Source organism: Thamnophis elegans, chromosome 4 (genome assembly GCF_009769535.1).
Source record: "Thamnophis elegans isolate rThaEle1 chromosome 4, rThaEle1.pri, whole genome shotgun sequence".
In the NCBI taxonomy this organism is placed as follows: domain Eukaryota; kingdom Metazoa; phylum Chordata; class Lepidosauria; order Squamata; family Colubridae; genus Thamnophis; species Thamnophis elegans.
Window position 1 is genome coordinate 80,318,308 of NC_045544.1, and position 24,110 is coordinate 80,342,417.

A 24,110-nucleotide genomic window follows, 5' to 3' on the forward strand; every position below is an offset into this window, starting at 1 on the left:
CCTACTCATATGGCATGGGAATTACAAAGACAATAAGAGAATGAGTATAAACATTTTTAAATCAATGAGTATTCCAAAAGAAAAGTGACTTAAACTGTTTCTCACTTGTTGCATGGAGTACATTCATCAGGCAGGCTTATTTGTGTTTGGAATGAACGGGGCTTTGAATTTGAAGGGACAAAAATGCTCTTGAGTGCGCCAAGGCATGAACAATGCACCTGTCGGCAGTTCCTTAAACTTGCCTTTTCCCAGGCTCATGGGCAAGTATTGGAGGGCAGTTGAGTGGGGAAAGAACAGCTGAGCTACTTTAAGTAGTTGCTAAAAGGTTTTATGTATCCCCATTCTCTGAAGCATCTTTTAAAAAGCTATAGCAATGCACAACGTCACCTCTGTGTAGGTACACACATGTACACGTAGCTCTTTTGGGGTAAAGTGTGACACAATAAAAATGATCTACAAGGACCGTTAGCAAAGCAATCATTAGGGAGCATAGAGACATTCTTGGATTCAGTGGTGGCTAATCTATGTGATGTGTTTAACTTTACCTGTTACACTTTCTTAAGAGGAACTCAGCTATTTTCCAGCAATACTGGTCTTTTAAAATGTCTGCTCTCAAGGTCGAAGGCCAGAGATGGCTAACTAGAGATAGTCCTCAGCTTACAACAGTTCATTTAGTGACCATTCAAAGTTACAACAGCATTGAAAAAGTGACTTATGATCATTTTTCACAATTACGACCTTTGCAGCACCCCAGTCCTCACATAGCAGCTGACTCATATTTATGATGGTTGCAGTGTCCCAGGGTCATATGACCACTCTTTGCGACCTTCTGACAAGCAAAATCAATGGAGAAGCCAGATACACTTAACAACCGGGTTACTAACTTATCAATTGTAGTGATTCACTTAGGAACTGTGGCAAGGAAGGTCGTAAAATGGGGCAAAACTCACTTAACAAATGTCTCATTTAACAGCATAAAGTTTGGGCACAATTGTGGTCTTTTTCACTTTTGGGTGGCTGCTAGGACTTCTTCCAGTGCCAATAGCTCATCTGTGGTCCAGTAATAGTTATACTACTCCTTGCAATAATTAATAAATTGGTAAGCAAGCATATAAACCAGACTGATCTTCCAGCATATTTTGGAAGTGGCAATTGGATGTGAGAAGCCAAGTCTTAATCCCATCAGATAGATTAAAAAAAAAATCTGTTGCTGACTGAGCTGTGTTTTGAGTTCAAACTTTCAATGATCACCCTATAAATCTAGTCATATCGACATTGTTCATTATCTTTCTGAAGCAGCCATTTTAGAAATGTGCTGGAGGGCATGGAGGGGAGAATAGACAGAACTTTGTATTGGAGGAAGAATGGGAAGAACACTTTTAGTGCTTTATTTACAGTGCTACACTCTGAATGGCCTTATGCATCAAAGAAGTTCTTTTCATTAAATCTCAACAAGCTATGCATCAAATGGTAGCTGGAAGGGAAAAATCCTACATGGAATTACGAACCATGTAACAAAGTCACAATAGGAAGACAAAGAATCAAGCAAACGTTTCAGGAAGATCACTTTAGCTACTTCAGATGCACTGCTTCAAAAATACCATTCTAGCAGAATGTAGGTAGCATTTTCAGTACCAATCTATTAGTTCATTTTCATGCTGTCAACCTCCCCTAGTCTTGTTGGTTACTCCATGTTGTCTCTATTGTTGTTGTTTAAAAAAACCACTTTTGATTTTCCAGTTACTGAAGTTTGTTCCAGAGAAGAGTGATATTGACCTGTTGGAAGAACATAAGCATGAAATTGATCGCATGGCAAGAGCAGATCGTTTCCTCTATGAAATGAGCAGGTGCATATACATATGTTCTTAGGTTTGTTTGCATGTGATGAAGAATGAGCGAGAAAGGGAGGGAATATTGTAATGTAAATTAACACTCTCTATAGAAAACTATGGGGATGATCTGGTGGCTGAGTAGTTAAGATGCTGGGTTGGTAAGCTAGAAAATGTGAGATCCACGCAAGAGGGTGAGCTCCTGTCTTCACCTCAGCTCTTGCTCACCTAGCAATTTGAAAGCATGCAAATGCAAGTAGATAAATAGGTACCGCTTAGGTGGGAAGGTAACAGCAATCCATGATGTCATGCTGGCCATATGACTGAGGAAATGTCTTTGGACAGCAGTGGCTTAGTGGCCTTGAAATGAAGATGAGCATTACCCCCTATAGTCAGCAATGACTAGCAGAATAAAATCTGCAGGGACTGCTTTACCTTTTTATAGAATAATGTAGTCCTCTTAATTCCTAGACACGATGACCTTGCTAACAAACAAGTATGAAAGTTAAATCTAATAAGTTGAGAAAACCAAGATGGAGATGGCTGATACAATGCAATATTTCAAATAGTATTATTGTAGTTTAGACATTTTTACTGATTACAAAGCTGTGTTTATCAATGAAATTCAATCACCTGCTTTTCCTATGTAAATGATATAAACATATTATTATGCATTTGAGTAAAAAGCTCTATCCTTGTGTGAATTGCTATGTTGTGCAGTGGAATTGGATACTTGAGACTCAAGTTAGTCTTGCCTAAGAGGGACCCTTGTGTAAAATACTGGAAATGTACTGGGAAAATATTACTTTCATTGAATTGGAAACTTCCTCCTCTTTTGGGGGGTATCAATATCCTCTTCAGGGGAATAAAAATACCTGATTGTTATGAGATTCAGGATTGATCCTTGGCTGCAAGACATTGTCTCTGGGCAGAGCAGCTGATAGCATTTTTCATAGTCAGGGATTTCTGTTCAGTAATAAAATAGACTTTGAATAAAATTGATTGGTCTTTCAGATATTTTGTTTTGCTGAAAGACTTATTGAAATGCAGCTCAGATCTATTGTTGCTTTCTTTCTAGGATTGACCACTACCAACAAAGACTTCAAGCATTATTCTTTAAGAAGAAGTTTCCAGAGAGGCTTGCTGAAGCTAAGCCAAAAGTGGAAGGTAAGTTATGTGTAGTTTGTGTTATGAATTGAACAGCCTAAGATGTTTAGCTCTTTGGCAGGATCCCAGTGTCTTGGTGGGTTAGATAGAGCTTATCAGTCCTGGGAGTGCAGAAGAAAACTTGTCACAATCCTTCCTTCCTTGACAATCTCATTTCCTAAGAGAGGGTTGAGGATGGATCAGGCAGGGAGTGTAGGTTACTCACTTTTGCTGCATGCATTCTGATACGTAATGCAAATCTCTTTAGTGATTTTTTTTACTGTGTCTCCCAAAAACTTTTCTGCAGAATTAGAACCATTCAAACAAACACACTCGGTGTGTTTGTTTGAATGGTTCAAACCATTCATATTTCCACACTCAATATTGCGTTTCCTGTGTTGAAAAGTGAGAGAGGAGCTTTGGCTTTAGAAAAATGTAGTTTGCATTGTTAGGAAGATCCCACCCCTGCATTCCCCCTTTCAACTATCATCAGCCCAGTACGTCAATCTAAGGGCCCTTCTTGTCTCTTTCAGCTATTCTCCTGGCCTCCAGAGAGCTCATCCGCAGCAAGCGCCTGAAGCAGCTTTTGGAAGTTGTGTTGGCCTTTGGCAATTACATGAACAAGGGACAAAGAGGAAATGCGTATGGCTTTAAAGTTTCCAGCCTGAATAAGATTGCGGACACTAAATCTAGCATAGATAAGTAGGTTCACTTACTAATGATAAATCTTCAATACTGTATTTCAGTAAAAAAAAGTTTCAAGGGTGTTTTTCATAATACAAAAGACAATTAAAATACAGCTTATTAATTTTGTACCTCATATCTGAGAATGCATATCTGAGAAAGATTTTACATTAAAGTGGTTACAGTCCATAATTTTGGTGCAAGCTTGAAACAGGGTAAACAGCTTTGTACCAAAAGGATATTTCTGCTAGTCTTGAAAATAGCAATAGTTACTCTAGGAAGAATTAAAAGACAGCAATGTTTTTAAAACTGGAAAAAAAATCATTGCAAGGCTAAAATTATTTAATGGTATGTGTGCAATTTGGAGCTGAACTTTTTTAGCACACTCATGGGTTTTTTTTAAAAAAAAGTCCAATTCATCTTCAGAGGATGGTAAAATATTTCAAATCTAAGGGGCAGAGTATTTCTCTTTGTATAAATACAAACAGCCATCAATTTATTTTGAAATTGTCTTTGCTGTTACAAGAAACTAGAGATAGTTCATGATCTCTGTAGCTGTTTTACAGTGCTTCTGTCCAATGACATTTGATGATTAGAAATAAATGTTTCATTTTTCATTTTGAGGGCATCCATAAATGTATGTGCCATCCTTCCATATCACTAGGAGTGAACTTGTTGGGGTTTTTTGCAGTAGAGAGAAAGAAGAAAGGAAGTCAGCTTCTAGAAGGCTACTAGGAATGTTAATTTTTCTAAGCCAAATTGTCAGCAACCCCTTTCCTGCTCTTCCAAACTGTTCCATTATCACAGCTGGGGAATGGTGTTCAGAATATAGGAACTTCCATCCCCAAATTAAAAATGTACCAGGGACATGAACAAATCAAGAGTCTTCATTTGGGAATTAGATGCACAAACAAAACAATATAGCCATTGAATAGGCTTCTTGGAGGCTTGGGGTGTTTTGCTGGGAGACCTTTGTACTTTGTACAGTGTTGCTTCTGTTGTTGAGTCATTTGCAAATAATCATTTGAGCCTTCAGGGCAGAGGTGGGAACATCCAGTCCACCAGATGTTGTTGCAATGCAGCTCCCAGAATGTCAAGGGTGCTGGCAGTCATCATACACATCACATTTGAAGACAAAACATTCCTCACTCTTACTTTTTAGCACAGAAGATGTGAAATATTAAATGAATAAAAGCATTTACATGGTTGCCTGGTCAGATAAAGTGACTCGGGTGGTATCCAAAAGGGAAGAGAAATCAAACCAACAAAGAAACAGTATTTACCATTAAACCCTATCCAAACAATAAAATGGCAATCAGAGTTAAAATAAACTGTAGCTCCTCAGATTGAAGTTTCTACTCAGCCTGACCCAAAGGCCTGGGGAAGTAGCTATTACATCAATTTTATTTTTAAAATGTGAACGTTAGACTAAGAATTTGATTTAATTTTAAGCTTTTAGATATAGCATGGTAATCACCCTTATCCTGATTTTGTTTCCTGTATTTTTCATACCTATTTCTCTTAGGAATATTACCTTATTACATTACTTGATAATGATCTTTGAAAAGAATTACCTAGATGTGCTTGAGGTACAGTCTGAACTGCAACATCTTCCAGAAGCAGCAAAAGTCAAGTAAGTATCGTTTCTTGCCATTTAGTTAAAATCAAGTGTATTATTATCTGTTCTTATCAGCTTAATAGCTGATAGGTTCTCATTACACGCTGCCCAGAATTATTCTGTGAGATATAAATTTGACTAGCCATCTCACTCACAGAGCGACTCTAGGCCATGTATAATGGGAACATATCAGATATGAAACTGATACTTTATAAATAAAAAGAGTGGTGCTGCTGCTAAAGTAACAGTGGGTGGTTATGTTGAGATGTATTTATGGTCTGTAGATCAGCATTCTGTGTAAAGGGGACATACAGAAACCGATATCACAGTTATCAGTCGAAAATATAATGGACTTTAGAAAATCTTTCTCAGATTAAAGCGCTTGAGTATATGACCACAAGACTCTTCAACTTTTAATCAGTGAATACCTCCATAATTCACTCAATTAATGCTGAATAATATTCTTGAGTATTACTGAGAATAATATTCTATTTCAGAGTATGTTGTTCTAAGCAGGAAATGATCTAACAAATGTCACATTGAAATTTGCCCCCAAAAGTCTAGCCTATTTTGATCAGTCATGTGTCTTAATATACATAATTATGTTGATTTTAACATAATTGGAAGAAATTAAAGATTAAAAAATACTTGAAGCAGAGTCTATAAACAATGGAGAAACTGTAAAGCGGATGAACGTATTTGCAGTATGTCATGCTGTCTAGTCTCACTGCAGACATGGTTGAATGTTACTATGTCTGGTAGCATGCTTTAAAAAAAACTAAATAAGCAGGCAGCAACTTTAATGAGATGCCCAGTAAAGCAACTCTATCCTTTTAGACTCGCAGAAGGCTAAAAGTTTACAGCTGTTTTAAAGAAATGCTGTTCTGATCCTTTGCATTTTGAAACATCACTTTCATTTTCAAAACATGCATAGCCCTAAAAATAGTTAATTTTTCAGTAAAAGGAGTTTTTATGACCTCAGTAGTGTTGGGAAAGGAAGTCCTGTTGCTTGGATAAATATGTGCTAATGGATCCAAAGTCAAGCTCCAGGATTTGTTAGAAGTGATATAGGCATGTGCCTTAATACTCATTGTTAGTCAAAGTAGGTAATAATGAGTTAGATGAATAAAGGAATAAGGCAGCTTTCTCTAATTCTACAATTTTCTGGCTCTCCTGCCTTAAATATAATCAGTTTCTTTAAGTCCTCCTTCTTCTTCATGAAATCAGATTCTTTCTTATTTCGTATAAATCCATTTTCTCTAGGATCATACGCAAAAAGATCACCTTAAAACTTTGTGGGGTAAATAAAATTGTGTGGTATGGATGAGATCAAGTGAGATTTTGTCTTTTAAGCAATTAGCAATTAATGAATAACATTTCTACCATGCCTTTCCAAAATAGGTGCTTAGAGTGACTGGCTACATAGTTATTTTTTATTTTTAGAAATTAATTATCATGGAATCAACCAAGTAACACCAAGTAATAGCAAACAAGAACTGCTGTACTTCATTTAAGCTGGTCAGATGAAAAGACTTAATTGTGATCATAGCTCTGGTAACCTGCCTCCTATGTTGCAATTATCTGAGGCCAAAACGCATACTTTTGAAGAATCTAAGTGCGTTTTTAAAAGTCAGTGAACAGCAGAATGGATATCTCTTTCTGTTCTAGTATCTGCTGCGGAGGTTTAGTTTAGTTTAGTTTTATTAAACTTGTATGCCGCCCTATTCCCCGAGGGGACTCAGGGCGGCTAACAAACTAAATAGGGAAAAGGGGAGTACAAAAAACAAGAGGTGTCTGTTATTGGGGGGGAAATATGACACTGAAAGGAAGGATGGTTGTCTGTACTTCGAGCAGTTCCTCTACCATCCTTATAACATTGCACTTTTGCTTTAAACTACTCTCTCTGTCTCTCCTTGCAGTCTAGTGGAGTTGGAGAAAGAAGTTAATAACGTAAAGACTGGGTTGAAAGCTGTTGAAGCTGTAAGTATGTCATAATTTCTAAACACACTACTTTAAAAATGTCCCACCAGGGATCTGGAGCAGGGGGTGTTTTGGTGAGAGAAGAAGGAGCTTTTCTTCCTTGTCAAGCAAAGCCTGTTTCTCTGAGACTATTCCCTACCCCTCACCCCTATATCTCTTGCGAAAGCTGATGTGATGATATGAACAGATGTGCAGGGAAATTTGTTTGATCTGGGCTGGGAGCAGGGGAACGGCTATTTGAGCAACGGTGCTAATCCAAATGTTGAATACTTTTTTTCTTCTTTCGGAGACTTTTAGTCTGTGAGCAGGTGTTAGATGTGGTCTCTGTGGACAGGTTTACATAGGCGGGGTGTAGCCTAAGTATTAAGGCATTTATTACCTGCTAGAATGATTGCCAAGTAGGGAGAGAGCAGGCAGAGCAAGTCTGAAAGGAGATAGCAACCTTGCTGTACAACCTTCCCCAATCCAGTGCTCTTCAAATGTATTGACCTTTTATTCCCCAGAATTACTGGAATGACTGAAGTCCAACATACCTAGAGGGGGGCCCCAATGGGGGAAGGTTATCATATAGCTTCAAACCTGTTATTACATTAAGAAGCAAATACAACTGCCTACTACTCAAAGCCTTGAAGCATGGTCTTTTTGCCCCTTAATAGTTATCTTGCCCTTTTAATGTCTTAATAGAATCTTGTAGGTGATGTAGATGCATAGATTGTAGGGAGCTGTGTAAGAACAGTCTGGCGTTTATTCAGATTGTGGAGCAGGACTTTTTTGTCTTTTGTCTCCCTTTCGGTAGGTAAGCAAATGCTATTTTATGCATGAGCCATGGCATTTCACATCATTTCTGGCTTTTCTCTAGTTCTTGCATACAGTTGTGTACAAAAGATTTCCATTGTAATTTGTTTTAAAATAAGGGTTTGGAATATTGCAACCTTTTCTTTTAGGGAGTAGCTCAGGCTTTGAATAGCCTTTCTATTTTCTGGATTAGTTGCACAGGCTCTGGGGTAATTTCTGTGGGATCACACTGAACTCACAAGGAAAGGAGCCAGCCAGCTTTTGCAAACAGAAAGACTTAGTCATACAGGATTCTTCAGGGTATTGCAAATGCGTGACCTGGGTTTGGGAGCTACAGCCAGTAACTTCTTCTTTCTCATTTTATCTGTCATGGGCCTTCTGTGTGGCCTTCTGTGTGGTCATGCTTCTATCCTGTGACTTGAGAGTGCTGGATTAGTTTGCAATATCAAACAGCTTCTTAAGATTAAATATTTGCAGCTGGTTGGAGACTTATCATTTCATCTATTTTCTCTTACTGAATTACTTGACTGCAAATGCCTTTTTTCAGTAATTTCCTTAAGATGCAGTCCTTTGGAGATAGAACAATGAATGATGTTTACTGCATGTTTCATTTGCAAGGAATGAGTCTAACACAGGATTGTAAAATATACCTAGTATAATGGGTGAAAAAGCCATCAGTGGTGTTCTATATTAGCAGACATAGGATATATTCAAAGGGTAGAATAACACTTTTTTCTTGGAGCTATAAATACCATGCTCCCCTTGTGAGGTCATTTAGGAACAATGGCTATATGGAAAAGTTATAGCACTCCCTTGTTTTCACTTCCTTCTTCCTCTAGTAAATTAATCTGTGAGATTTCAACTGATTAAATTAAATCATTTGTATTTACTGCTACTCTGTTTATCTACAAATGGCATTTTAATCCTTACTCTTAGACAAAAAGATACGTAGCCATTTTTTTGACCATATAAGTGAGGACTAGGCTAGATGGAGGCCCCACCTTTCACTTAGATTAGTCCTCATTTGCAAAAAAAAAAAAAAAAAAGGCTAAAAATCTCTTTGTCTAACAATAAAGTTTAAAATGACTATCTGCAAGTACACTGGAAGTGGCATCAATTTCTTGCTTCTCTTGAAGGATAATAAACCTTACAGTATCACAGATCAGGGATTTATTTCCAAGCGTCTTTAGTCCCTGTTAAAAGGTAAAGTTCCCCTCGTACATATGTGCTAGTTGTTCCTGACTCTAGGGGATGGTGCTCATCTCCATTTCAAAACAAAGATCCAGCACTCTCCAAAGACATCTCCTTGGTCATATGGCCGGCATGACTAAATGCCGAATGTGCCCAGAATGCTGTTACCTTCCCACCAAAGTGGTCCCTATTTTTCTACTTGCATTTTTACGCGCTTTAAAACTGCTAGGTTGGCAGAAGCTGGAACAAGTAACAGGAGCTCACTCCGTTATGCAGCACTAGGGATTTGAACCACTGAACTGCCAACCTTTCTGACTGATAAGCTCAGCGTCTTAGCTACTGACCCACCATGTTCCCCCCCTTTTTAAATCTGTCTAACAGTCCGTGCCAAGTTTAGATAACACCCTTTGCCTTCTTGTTTCTCTTCATGCTTCACACCCTTGACTCATAAAGCCCAGAAAGGTATTTGGAGATGCAGGCATAAATCCTTCCAATTCTAGAAGATATTAAAAAGTACCTCCAATTCATTAAATGCTTCTGAACGTGTGTTTCTAATATGCATTTTAAAGCCAAATATTATAGGAAGTCAATCAATGGTAAACAATTGGTCAGTTTGTTCCTAATCCTGAGAAGGTAGTTCTCAAACACTAGATGTACTGCTTGGGAAATTCTCTTTGCTAGAAGCCCATCTTCCAGACAGGCAGAAGTTTTAATTTAATAAGAAAGATCTTTGTGTCCCAGCAACTCTGTGATGACTATTTCATAAAAGCAAGAGATAGCAAGATGTAATTCTTGAATGGCAAACTGCTTACTCTCAATTTAACCAGTGTCCTTGAGGTACCTTCTCCTTTTTTCTTCTTCTTAGCCAAGCATTTTTTTTTATCCCATTCATGTACCACTTCTTTCCCCTCCCATGTCACTTTATGATTATTATAAAACTTGGCAGCTAACATCTTCCAATATAGCTCATTCATTTCACTCTTTTGGAGGTATGTAAAAACGTAGCACTGTAACAACAATAGAAGGCCGTTGTTGGGAGGAGACGACAGGAAAAGGGGGGAAAAAAGGCGCAACTGTTGACTGCATTCCAACATGTTCTCACCACAGTCCTGGCACTGACAGTGGAGAGGGTTCTTCAAGGCCCCTTCTTACAAACATCAGACTAAAAATAGGTTTACAGTCAGCTGCTCACAGAGGCACTTTGTAATCCGTTGCTTCCCAGGGCTGGCAGCACCATTTGAAAATGAGATGTGAGCCTAGCTTTGAGAAACTTTGCAGACTACAGCCAGCAAAGCAAAGTAAATCAAATGGAAAGCTGTAAACCTCACATCTCTTTATGAGGATTGCTGCCAAGGCATCAGCTCTCCTGCCAATGGCATTTGTACTTTTATGGGATTGACTTCACTGTAAAACCGTTTAGACAAACAGTAGAAAGCGGGATTTTTTTATACACATGTCTTAAGTTGGGTGCTGTCTATAGCAATGCAGTGTTGGTTTCTAAGCTTTTCCTCCAGGCAAAGGATAAAATAAAGGTCCTAACCAATGCCCTCCAAAGGTGCTTATTCCACTCAAAACAGAGAACAGTAAATAAGGCATTACCGTAACAAAGCCATTAGTGTTAATGCCTTATCAAAAGAGTTTGCTACCTCAGCTTAGAGGAAAATGGGAGTAAGTAAAAAGAAGCAATGTGTAAAACTCACCAAAATGCAATTGTAGTGTTGGGGAAGGAAGTCCTGTTGCTTGGGATAAATAAGTGCTAATGGATCCAAAGTCAAGCTCCAGGATTTGTTAGAAGTGATATAGGCATGTGCCTTAATACTCATTGTTAGTCAAAGTAGGTAATAATGAGTTAGATGAATAAAGGAATAAGGCAGCTTTCTCTAATTCTACAATTTTCTGGATCTCCTGCCTTAAATATAATCAGTTTCTTCAGGTCCTCCTCCTTCTTCATGAAATCAGATTCTTTCTTATTTCTTATAAATCCATTTTCTCTAGGATCATACGCAAAAAAGATCACCTTAAAACTTTGTGGGGTAAATAAAATTGTGTGGTATGGATGAGATCAAGTGAGATTCAATCCAGTTCTCCTTAATCTGCAGTCCTAAACCACTGTTGGGTCAAATTTGAATCATGAGATCAATTTGCAAATTTCCAGCAGAGTCCTCTGGCAAAAAGATGTTCTCAAAACCTTCATTTTGAGAAAAAAATGTTACGAGCAGCAATTGTTACCTCAAAATAAGAAAATCTAATGAGTTATTATTGTAATCTGTTGGGATGGTGGTGGTAGAAAATTAATGTTCTGTTCTAAGTAAGTGAAGGCTATGCAGAGGTTCAAATTTAAGTGGGTAAATTTAAATTGGTAAACTCTTCTAGGAAGCAACAGTCTTGCAAAGAAGGGGATAACAACTCTGTTTGAAATTGTCCTCGACTGACCTCCTGAGGTCATTCAAAATATTTGCAAGGGGTTTTTTTTAGAAATGTTCAGACATCCTGAATCATAGTAGGATAGGGTCTTTCATGGTGTCAAAATTGGAACGAAAAGTATAATTACAGCATATTGCGTGGTAACAAGTTTTCTGGAGCATCTATGATGAATAAAGGTCTGGAGACAAAAACATATGAAGAACGGTTGGATTTAGCCTAGAGAAAAGAAGGACTACAAGTGATACGATAGCAATGATCCAGTATTTGAAGGGCTGCCACAAAGAAGAGGGGGGTCAACTTATTTTCCAAAGCACCAGAAGGCAAGAGAAGAAACAATGGATGGAAACTAATCAAGGAGAGAAGCAACCTGGAATTAAGGAGAAACTTGGAACAGTGAGAACAATTAACTACTGGAACAGCATCAGACGTTGTATGTGCTTCATCACTGGAGGTTTTTAAGAAGAGACTGAACAACCACTTATCTGAAATACCATAGGGTTTCCTGCTTGAGTTGGACTAGAAGACCTCCAAGGTCCTTTCCAGCTCTATTTTGATTCTGATTCCAAGTGATTTGTTTTGCAATTGATTGATAGTAGAGAATACATTAGGATTTGCCATTACATTATAATTGTAGATATAATGTAATGTTCTCAAGCTGTTGGTAGCTTTTTTGGTGATATTCTGGTCATTCTTAATTTGAGTCTTCCCAGATGACCCTTATTTTCTTCCCCTTTTCATTGCCGTCATACATCATCCTAAATCATGATGTTATTTGCTTAATTTTAGCTTAGTGTTTCATGTAAACTCATTCCATATGGATTGCAAATCACAAAATGGTTTACTTGCAATTACAGGCAACCCAAAGTTTGTAGGAAACTGAAAATATGTAGTGTCAAAATGGCTAATCTTCAGAGATGCAAAAAAAATGGTTACAAATACAAAACTACAGATGGAAATGGATGTATTAAAATGTTGATGTACAGAACACATTCATCATGGTCTTTAAAACTGTCTGGAAATCTCTGTAAAGGACCAAGAGTGTTTAATCCTGCCATTTGATAACATCATTGTGTCTCAGGCATGCCTCCTGCAGAAATCATGCACTTCTGGTTTGGTGTGATGTGTGAATTTAACCAATTGTGCTTTTCGATAATTCTAGTTAACCAAGCTGTCTTGATTTGGATATGGGAATTATTTTTAAATGGGTTCAGTCGCCATTTTTCAGTGTTTCTTCCAAGTTTAAATGTTGCCTTTTTCTTGCTCAGTACTAATTAGCTGTTTCAATCTTTTTCTTTCTTTAGGAGCTAGATTATCAGAAGAGGCGTATGCGGGAACCAGGTGATAAATTCGTCCCAGTCATGAGCGACTTTATCACAGTTGCCAGTTTTAGTTTTTCTGAGCTGGAAGACCTTCTGAATGATGCAAGGGATAAGGTAAGACATACTTTTATTTATTTATTTATTTTAAAGGTATTTCATGAGAATAGTCATTTCACCAGGCAATGGAATGAATAAATTATATAAATAATTATATAATTCCATGAATAAATAAATAAATAAATGAATTTTCAGTTCTACCAACAACCCCTTTGAAGACATTTTCTCGTGCTCCTTGTCTATTTCTAAATCTCAATCATTCTTAGTCATTGAGAATGGTCTGGTCATGCTTTGGACTCAGCCTTCAACGGAATTTTGGGACTTCCAAATTGGAACAGATCAAAGTGAACACAGTCTCCATTTGCCTATGAAAAGTGTCTCCTAATATTTCAAAACTAATCCCAAATCCCTCTGGACCCATAATCCATAATTAACTTTCCAAAATCCATACACCGAACACCATTTTGCTACCTATTCAAAAATATAACTCACTTGATAAATATAGCAACACCTTCCCAGTCTGGAGGGCATTAATCTTTTCAATATACATTTTTAAAAAACAAAAAGTGATTAAAATATAAGACTGCTCAAGCATAATGTCCATAAAGGCAATTTTGCAAGTTTGAGCTTGATATAAGTCCCAACTCACAATCACTTCGATCATAAGATGACTATGAAAACAATAGTTTCCATGGTCTTTTCATGAGGAACAGCTGTCCAGAGTCACATGGATGATCTCAATGATTTATCCTTGTTCTGTATTAGGCCAACTCAGATCCAGCATTTAGTAGTGATTCCTCTCACAAAGCTGTCTTGCTCGCTTACATAGCAGCAAGGCATCCATTTGCTATGGAAGTAAGATACTTATTTCCAATGAAACATTTTTATTTTAAAAAGTGTATGGTTCTGTCGTTATTTTACCTAACATGCAGACCAGTATGTAATTGTTAAAAAATAAGTTGTACATTTATTTCTTGCCCAACCCTAGCTCTAGTGAAATCTAGTTTTATTGATTTTGAGGGGAATCACTATATTCCAGCATTTCAGAACTCCTGTAATAGAGTATTGATCTAAACATTGATTTCATCAAACACACATATGTGATGCAGTTCAATTAAGTTTTTGAAAAGCGGTCTGCTGTCATATTTCAACAATTTAAATGAATTCGACTTTTATGATTGAATATGTTATGCTGTCATGTCCTTATCTAAGCCTTCTATGCCCTTCAGGGAAGGTGGTGGTGATCCTACTAGCCAATGTAATCAAACTATCCAAGTGAACCTGTTGTAAGCTGCTTCTGATGAGTAACAAGAATTAAAAGCAAATAATATCTGCTTATAAATTATTGGTGTGATCTGTATTGTTCTTGTTCCAAGAAATGCAGGAACATATGCCAACTTCCTAGCATATTACCCCAGTCCAAATAGGATACTTCCTTCTGAACTGCTGTGTTTCATGTCCCCAAAGCCAGCTTTTAATGTAATCTAGAGAATAGAGTATTATTTGCTCCTGACTTGAAGTTGGCACTATGCCCATAAGTCCCGAGGATGAGGAAGAAACAGATAAAGAGACAGCATGAATTGTTTGAAGAATATGTCATAATGTAAATAAGGTGTGACAATGTCAAATCTTTCCTTCTTTGCTAATGTAATAAACATTACATTAAGCAAAGTAAGTATCCCATTTCTTTTTTTTTCTCCTTTATGTTAGCAGCTTGTCAAAAAAGATGGAAATCCTATTACTATTATTTGGTTATTAGATTTTTCTGATGGTCAGTTACGATTTAAATTGTTTATTGTTTATAACTTGTGAATGTCTTGGCAAGTGATACAGGAACTTAATTTCAGTCCCATTTTGAAGACCCCTCTAATTGTCTCTCAGTGTAGCATGATTCCTTTGAACTGCACCACCACATATCATAATTAGGTACACATAAGCAGAATTAGCTATCTGTTCTCTGTCCTCTATTCTTGCTGTGTGCCATTTGATGTGTGACTCTTATCCAGATTTGACTTATTACAGATTGATTTAATCATCAGGTCTATCTTTTACATTCTTTTTTAAGTCTAAGAAGTACCCAGCTTACAGAAAAGTAAAGATAATTCTTACCCTTAAACTTACAGTTCAGAGGTCTTTCTGCATAGGTGGCCCTATTAATATGACAGCCTGGCAACCCTAACTGGCCTCATTTTCTGTGGGCCTGGCCTTTGATCATCTTAGGCCACCTCATCCTTTCTCTCTTACTGAAAGTTCTTCCCGAGCCATTGTAATCCACCACAGTTCAGTGGTGACTAAAATTGTTCGCATTTTCCTCTCTTTTAAGGGAAATATTTTGTGATGGTATGACAGTTCATTTTAATTGTTCATACATTCCTGTACCTACATGCAGTTCTTGTAGGATTATTTTTATCTTGGAAGGAAAAAAAAGAGATGGAGTTACTCTGGGCCATTCATCAATCAAACATTCCCCTCAAAAAGATCTACAAAACATTTTGTCAGCCACGAAATACATAAGAGTGAAAGTCCATACAAGACATTATTATGCAGAGATATTTTTTTCTATGTAGCAAAGATTGGGTTATGATAAGTCTAAGAAGACACATCTCAGGTGGAAAAGAGAACAAAGAAGAAATAGACAAACAAGGTCTGAAAAGAAAATGAAGGAGGAGGGCAAGAAATCTGTGAATGGCAGGAGCATGTCATTTCTTCACTTCTTCACTTTTTCTTTGCTTCTATTCTCACAAGGTGGGTGGTTCAGTTAAGTGATAGGTTTCCAGCTTGGGTTATATCCACTGAAACATGACTACATCCTTCCACCCTGAGATGAAGTCTTCAGACTCTGAGTAATTTCAGGAAAACTAGTAGTCCACCCAATTGTGGTCTCAGTTAATAATGCCACTACACGGGTCCCCATTTGAACCTACCCATGCAGCAGAAATAGCCAGCTGCTAAACCCAGTCCTGTTATGTGTATTCCAAGACAGAATCTTTTGCTCTCCCTGTTTTAGAAAATTTTGTCATCACTCTCTCTTGTCCGGTAGGTGTGTTTTTGACAGTTTGTCTTCTAGTGTAGCCATCACAAGGTCAGTGCAAACGTGAAAGAGATACTTCATTTGAAAATGAGGAAATAAAAATGTTATAAAAATAAAATAAGCATCATTTTTCTCTGGTTTTAGTCAGATTCAAATTTTTTTTTAATCTTAAAGAAACAAGTATGCTATTTCAAGCTGTTAAACATCTGTCTTTTAGCTTTGGGCTAATATAGTATTAACTTGAACCCTAGTGTACATAGGACTTTGATTCCCAGACCCTTCACTTTTTGTTTGGCTTTTCTTCATTAAAAGAAACTTTCTCTTGATGTTTTTAAAAAAATTCTATTTATTTCTGGACCGCTTAGACCGAAGGACTAAATATATAACTGGCAAGCCAAAAGGAACAGTGAAGGACAGGAGCCAGTGTACAGACTCTCAAAAAGGCCTGGCTTTAGTGTGAATGTTACCTGTTGACTGAACTGAGTTTCCAAAGTAACTGGGAAGAAAGAGATCATCCTTAAGCTAGAAATCTTCCTCGCCAGATTTCAAATGCCTTGGGATCCACTTTTGAGCCATAACCTGTATATGTTTCTTTTTAGCACATTACAGATGGAAGTACAGTCTTTTATTTTTTTTTTACTTCTAACTACAACCTGAAATCTACATCTGAATGGACAATGTGGACATTCAGCTTTCCATGCTTCACAGTGTCCTTTTAATGAACATTTTTAACCTACCTGAAAATGTGGTCATTGTGATTCTTTTTCCTATGAAACAGGAACCTCTTGTATTGAACTTTATAGTGATCTTTAATGATATCCATAGGGGAAGGGGGAAATACATTTCTTTGACACACTAAGGACTGTCCCATGTAGTGCAGTAGCTTTATGGATGTCAAGACCCATTTCTTATAACAAATCGTATAGCATAGGATAGCATATAAAAGTGTTCTATATATCTGTGCCAATTCAACTTAAAGGCAGTCTTTCCCATTGCTATTAGTCTTTCCATCCTATTGTACAATTTGTTTTCTGGAGCTGTATGGATTAAGATAGTAGTTATTTTAATCCAAAACAGGATTTAATCATACTGGGGAAGGAAAATTGAGTTCCTGTTTCTGCTAAGCTAATTAAAAAGTATTTGCACAGAAAAGCCATCTTTTCTGGAAGTGGCTGAGAACAGATTGCCAGCATAATGCTCTCAATAAGAGAAGTTTAATACTAATTACTATAACATGTCCAATCATTTATCACTCCCTAACGTCTTTTCATAGCATGCACACATTTACTGTGCTTGAAGGAGCTTATTTTGAGTTTTGGAAGAGTGCACAGCTTTTCAAATACTGAGCAGCATGTGGACTGAGGATCTGAAATCTTCTATCTCCAAGAGAATCTAATCTTTTTTCTTAGAATTGTTTTTTTTTATCTTTTTCTTTCCCTCCCTATTTTCAAAATATTAGATGGGTGATATATCAAGTCAGATGTATTTCTATGGCTCAAATGTCTCCAAATTCAATAGAGTCTCTGTTGGTGAAGTTGTATTATCTACGCCAGAGAAACATTTCCAACCAGCCAGTAAAGTTGGAGAAAAGACTATACACTGTAGAATCCACAATATTGTTCCATTTGGGTTTTGCAACAGAACATGAACTACAAGTATGATTTTTATGAATGGAAATTGCACTTAACACAAAGATTAGTTAGACTAATAAGAAGTGTTACAGTGGAAGCACAACTCTTTCTGTATGTGAATCTGGCAATATAATGCCAAGGCCTAAATGGTGAGGTAGTATATTTTTAAAATACATTGTTTAAAACAGGGATTAAAAAATGTCTTTCTCCTAGAGCACACTGAAAGCTTTCTATCATCAGTAGATGAAAGACAGATTAGATCCCCCTATGAATTTTGATAGGACTAATGCAAGGACTAAAACTGGAGGAGCCAAAGATTATTTGCATATAAAACCCAGCCCATCATATTTTCTTACACATTGGCTCCTCTCCCCACAATATTATCTTCTATTGGTTGAGTATGAAAGTCTGAGAAGGCATTCTGGGCATGTTTTCAATGTATTCAATGTTCAGAATACATTTGGAAATTGTGCAGCTATTAATCCTGCTTGTGCATGTGCTCCCTTTAAGAGTACCTATGTGACAAATCACTTCATTTTTTTTCAATTGAAAGCTAAGGTACATGGCCAAAGCAGCATGATTACAACATGGGTTAGAGCCGTAGGATTGCAGATCATTGGACAGCTTTGCTGTGATTGATTGAAGAATTCAATCAGTGCAACCCATTTTCATTTATTTAATGTGCAAATTTCAGCCCATCTATGGTATAAAACATTTTTATTGTGATATTGTCAATGATGAGCACTGACCTCTCATCTGTGCATGTGTCAAAATAACTTTGACACAAGAACCCAATCAGTACACAACTGCTATATGACACTATTGCCTTCCTTTTGGATTTTCCAATGCATGATCCAAGACAGCTGAATTCAGTCATTCTGGGAAGTATTGTGCTTGCAATAACCATTAAATTATGAGAATCGTTAACAGAGAATCCTCTGCAACACATACACACAAAGACACACATATAATACTTAAAGCAAGAAAAAAGAGGAAATGCATGAACTTAAAAAAAACCAAATTATTGCAAATAATGTATTTTTCGACTGAAAGATTTTTAAAATTTTGTCATTCTTTTTCTTTACCACTTCAAATAACAGTTCTGCCATCTGACACATTTTCCATGATTGTGTTTTCCTTCTGGTCTGAAAAGACCTCTTCCCCCATTTTTTCCCTAAACTTCCTTTTGCAATGGCATTTCTGCAGCTGCTTAATTTCATTGGCAGGGGTAGCTGTGATTGAGTGCTGCTGTTCCTCTTTCTACCTCTGTTGAAACAACTTTACAAAATGAACAACTGCCTAAATTATTTGCTTTGGCAAAAAGACGAATTGACTGGAAAGTTTGGTGGTAGGAGGACTGCTGGCACTGAAGTCTGCAGGCCTATTATATCATAAGATGAAGAAGAAAAAATTCTTTATTTTAACAAAAATACATTTGTATCTCTTAAGTTACAAAGTAAAGGGTATGTCATTCACAATACCAGGCTGTACAGTTGTGGGTCAGGGCTTGATGCCATGCCTAAGGGATTTTTATTGGGTACTGGGGATTTGAAATCAGTGTAGTGAAAAATCAGGCAAAGATATAGAGAACTGTATGGAGATCAACCAAAAGCCATGGATGCAGAAAGACTGTATTGTTCTATCCAGAGGTGAACAGCAAAAGGGAAATTATTTTGGGATTGGTAGGGTTAACAGAAGTGAATTAACAAAAAAGAATGTAGTAAGCCCTTTCAAACTACAGAACTGCATTGTAGTAGAAAGAAAAGGATCCCTAACCCCAGTGTTGACAGAACCTGCCAGTGGGTGATTTCATCATAAAAGCCATTGAAGTTCTAATAGAATTTGTAAGACGGGCTTTCTTAGCTTACATTGGAAGATCACTAAACACATCATTTATGTAGACTCGGTGCCAGGCAGAGGTCAACCTTCAAACTGTTAAAAGATTTAAAGGTATATATTATCCATGAGTAAATCACCCACTTAATAAAATTTCTTAAAAAAAACAGTGCTGCTAAATTACTTACTGGGTAAGTAGTCATGTAAACTGTGCCTTAATCGAGATTTTGTTATTAAGTTTTGTTTGAATAACCATTGATTTATAATAACAAGACAGCAATTAATATTATAAATTCTGAAAACTGAAGCCGGTTATTCCCTATCCAAACTCTGACAGCCTTCATTCTGTCATAGGGTTGCTCTTCCTCTCAAAGGGACAAAACAATATGGTTGTTGATGATAGTTGGTGTGAGGCATGGAGGTTAGATTTTGGATTTAAGATTCAGGTATGGGCTATGGTTGAATTCTAAAAATCACATAATGGCTTTGAAAGTTTGTATCCAGAAAGGAAAAAGTTTGAAGAAAATTCAGACACTCCCTAACCATGTTTCTTCATTGGGATTTAAAAGTAATTCCAAAGTGGAATTGCTACCCGAGCTGTTAAATTCCTCACTTAAGTTCCACTAATGTTGTTGGTGTAGTTGTATTTTTGTAGATTCTATCCATGCAGAAAGAAGGAAGAGTCATGCTCACCAGTCTGCATTATTGTTCACCAGTCTGGCCTGTCACTTTTTCCCCATAAGATCGGTCAAGACAGTTAAGAGCTTATCAGAAAGAAATAGCTTAGCATTATGCCTGAAAGGACAGTTGTCAGTTTTCTATCCAGCCACTAGGATCTCTTGTTTATATGGAACAATTAGTTTTGAGGCTTTCATGCCAGAGAGTTCGTGGTTTGTCCAGCTGCTCACCCACTAGAACAAACAGGAACCATTGGAAAGTATATATGATAAGTCGGGATTCTCTTGCATTGTTTTACCATTTTGTGTGATTTTGGCAGAAATTAACAAAACTGCTAAATCCTCATGATTGTCGAGATTTCTTTCGGTCAAACAGAAGTCCATTCTTCATGGTCTCTCCACTTTTGCCTAGAGCATAAAATATATTCTGGATTATTTATTGATTCTGCTAAATCCCGGAGGTGCTCCAAAGCAGTCTAAAGGAATGCAAATTTGTCCATTTGTTTATTTGTAAAGTATAAACTTTTTTCTGGAAGCTTTTCTTAATATTTGTATTTTCCTATGCAGTTTTTTGTGCATAGGGGAAATGCATATTATAAATTCAGGCTGTATAGGGTTTTACCCAATGTGTAGAAAGCTAGGGAATATGTTTAAGTTGCTAGTCAATCATAAAATTTAGTGAAGTATACAATGACAGGTACATTTCAGTTTTGGTCAGTTCCAAGACTGAGGATATAATAAATTAACATACCTGTAACAATTTGAATGGAACAAATTTTTCATTTATCCTTGTTGATACGAAACAATTCTAGTGTTTAAATTTCGAACGTGTCTCTGAGATTGAAACAAAATACAAAATGTACAGTCTCCATGAAATTGAACACTTCCGTTTACAGATCATAGTATTTTTTTCTTAATAAACATTTACTGTATTCTTTTCATTCTAAATGCCAGTTTTTCTTCCTTTCTTTAACAGTATGCCAAAGCACTGAAGCATTTTGGCGAGAATGAGGGAAGGATGCAGCCAGATGAATTTTTTGGCATCTTTGACACCTTCCTGCAATCATTTACAGAAGCTAAGCAAGATCTGGAGAATATGAGGAAGAAGAAAGAAGAAGAGGAGCGCAGGGCACGGATGGAAGTCATGGTGAGGACTCAAAAGTTAGAATTTTTAAAAAACTATTTTTTTCAGAAAAATGATTTCCTGAATGTCTTGGAAAGTTAAAGGCAGTGTGAATAAAGGATACATTTTCTTACCGTGTAATTTTGTACATAACAGTTCACAAGCTGGCTTACATCATTGTTTCTCTTGGGTTCTTTTTAAATGGAGAATAAACTAATAATTTTGCAAAACTGAAGGACCTAAACATTTCCTTGCCAGCCAGCATGGTAACAGATAGCAAAGTCTTCTACTCAGAAAGGAGAGGAGTTTGTTAGAATAAGTGATGGCGATGTTATAGGTGAGGGCCAGAGGAGAAATTGTGGGTGACCAGGATGTGATTATTGTGATCTGCCATAATATTATTGATGACACTTGAATCAGTGGCATCTTACAGCTGCTGAAATCAATGTAGTCAAAATAACACTCTTATACCAGAGGTGGGTTCCTACCAGTTCGCACCTATTTGGTAGAACCGGTTTGTCAAATCTACCGAACCGGTTAGAAGAGGTTCCGCCAGTGGACCCGGAAAGCAGGCCACACTACAGAAGAGGTTCCAAAATTTTTTGAAACCCACCACTGTCTTATACCCACATTAGTAGGAGGAACAATTATCTTTCTCATTCCTCCTAAATGTTGAATCTCATGGAGAATAGCCATAACATAGAACTGAGGCATCTTTTTTCTTCACTGAAAGCCATCCTTATGGCGTTATTCTAATTAGATTTTATCTTCATCTTGCTTCAAGGAGACACTAATTTCACTCTCCCCCCCCCACCATTCCTTTATCTTCCCAGCATCTTACCCATGAAGTAAGTTAGAAAAAAATGGTCCAGTTCATTTTTTTGAAAGGGGGGGGGGTTACTCTTGGGCTCAGTTTGGCAGCCTAATCACAGGATTTTAGAAGTAGTTTCCAGAATATTTCACAAATTGTTTATGTTCAATCTAGAGTTGTCTTGCTGGCTTTAATGAAGCAATTGTTGATACAGATGTGATTTGCAAGCTAAGTCACTTTTATCCAAGGTCTTTTTCCAGTTCCTTTTCTTTTTTGCATACTTTCATTCCAGGCCCATCATTTACAGATGCCCCATGTTCTAATGTAATGTTAAGAATCCGATGTTATTTACGCTGATTTCAAAACCCACAGGGTGGCTAACAAACACAGAAAAAGCAGTTAAAAGTTCAGTTTAGGACTATAAACCCCAGGGAGCAAGTCTGTCTTATTCCTGACCTTTGTAAGTCACTCTGGAAGGTTTCTTCAGTGGAAGAACAAGTTAAAAACGCTTTACATAAACAAATAGCAGAATGTTAAAAACAGCAAAAGAAAGGGGAAAAAAGGCAAACTCCATAAAATACAAACCAAGGAAACAAATAACACAAGATAGCTCATCATGTATTTGGCTAGCTACTGTTACAAACAGGATGCTGGACTTGATAGTTTTTGAGACTGATCCCAAAAAGTTACATTTAGCTTCTTAAACAGATAGTCCTTGACTTACAACCATTCATTTGGTGACTGTTCAAAATTATAACGGCAATGAAGATAGAGACTTATGAGTATTTTCCCCACTCATTACTGTTGTAGCATCCCTGTGGTCACGTGATTAAAATTTGGATGCTTGGCAGCTGGTCCATATTTATGATGCTTGCAATGTCCTGGGGGTCATGTGATCACCTTTTGCAACCTTCTGAGTAGCAAACTCTATGGGGAAGCCAGATTCACTTAACAACCATGTCACTAACATAACAACTACAATGATTCACTTAACAACTGTGGCAAGAAAGGTCATGAAATGCAGTAAAACTCACTTAACAACAGACATTTTGCACTCTGTTGTGATCATAAGTTGAAGATTCCCAGTATTGTTGAAGTTTGGAATTTTCCCAATGAATAGCTGAGTCTGGGATGAAGTTGCAACAACTTCTTATGAATGTCTTTTTAAATTAGTTCTAATTAGTTTGTTCATGGTCTTTATTAGTGCATTTTAACAGCCAGCCACTATATTAAATCTATTAAATCTGTGTCTCTGTCTTAACAGCTTAAAGAGCAGAGAGAGAAAGAGCGGCGTCAGAAGAAAGCAAAGGCTGGTAGTATCTCAGAGGAAGGAGGAGGAGAGTTTGATGATCTTGTGTCAGCACTGAGATCAGGTGAAGTGTTTGACAAAGACTTATCCAAGCTCAAGCGCAACCGTAAGCGTTCAGGGAACCAAAATCTGGAGATAAGTCGGGAACGAGCAATAACAAAGCTCAATTATTAAATATGGACGATGTGAAGATTACACAAAGTGCAAAACCATAATGAACGACTGCTGCAACCAAGTCGATGAGACTGTCTAAATCCTTTCTGCAGGAAGCGCATCTAGTGCCAATGGCTTTTTTTCCCCAGGATGAACTTATTCTCCTGTCTTGCTCTCTTCCATATTTACATAATCTGGAATGATGGTAAAAGTGCCTCTCTAGTGCCCAAAGGATTTGTCATCAAACCTTCCCTTTTGATTGATCAAATGGCTTCTCGTTTCCACTACAACTTCACTTGGACCCTTTTGATGGAACAGAAAGCTTGGTGGCTTTTTGCACCAGTTGAGGTGGTGGGTAGGGGAGGATCGTGTGCCAAAGTTTACACTTTTTTTTTTCAATCTCCAATGCTGAGAAAATGCAAGACAGTCTCAGGATGGTTCTGAATTTTCCTGCCATTTTTGGTTTGGCCTGCCTTCAAGAGTGAATTAGTGGTAT

The 24,110-nt window shown here is 37.2% G+C and overlaps 1 protein-coding gene and 1 pseudogene across 3 annotated transcripts in view; both read left to right on the forward strand.

Moving 5' to 3' along the window:
* Positions 1-23,669, forward strand: part of DAAM2 (dishevelled associated activator of morphogenesis 2) — a 167,783-nt gene extending 144,114 nt beyond the window's left edge. For all 3 annotated transcript variants that reach the window (XM_032216763.1, XM_032216765.1, XM_032216764.1), the window contains 8 exons: positions 1,741-1,847; positions 2,908-2,996; positions 3,509-3,677; positions 5,185-5,292; positions 7,197-7,257; positions 12,969-13,100; positions 21,195-21,365; positions 23,417-23,669. In XM_032216763.1, the coding sequence (XP_032072654.1) occupies positions 1,741-1,847; positions 2,908-2,996; positions 3,509-3,677; positions 5,185-5,292; positions 7,197-7,257; positions 12,969-13,100; positions 21,195-21,365; positions 23,417-23,635 (1,056 nt within the window). In that variant the 3' untranslated portion in view covers positions 23,636-23,669. The remainder of the gene's footprint in view (positions 1-1,740; positions 1,848-2,907; positions 2,997-3,508; positions 3,678-5,184; positions 5,293-7,196; positions 7,258-12,968; positions 13,101-21,194; positions 21,366-23,416) is intronic.
* Positions 5,299-5,428, forward strand: LOC116508570 (annotated as a pseudogene).
* Positions 23,670-24,110: the final 441 nt, after the last annotated feature.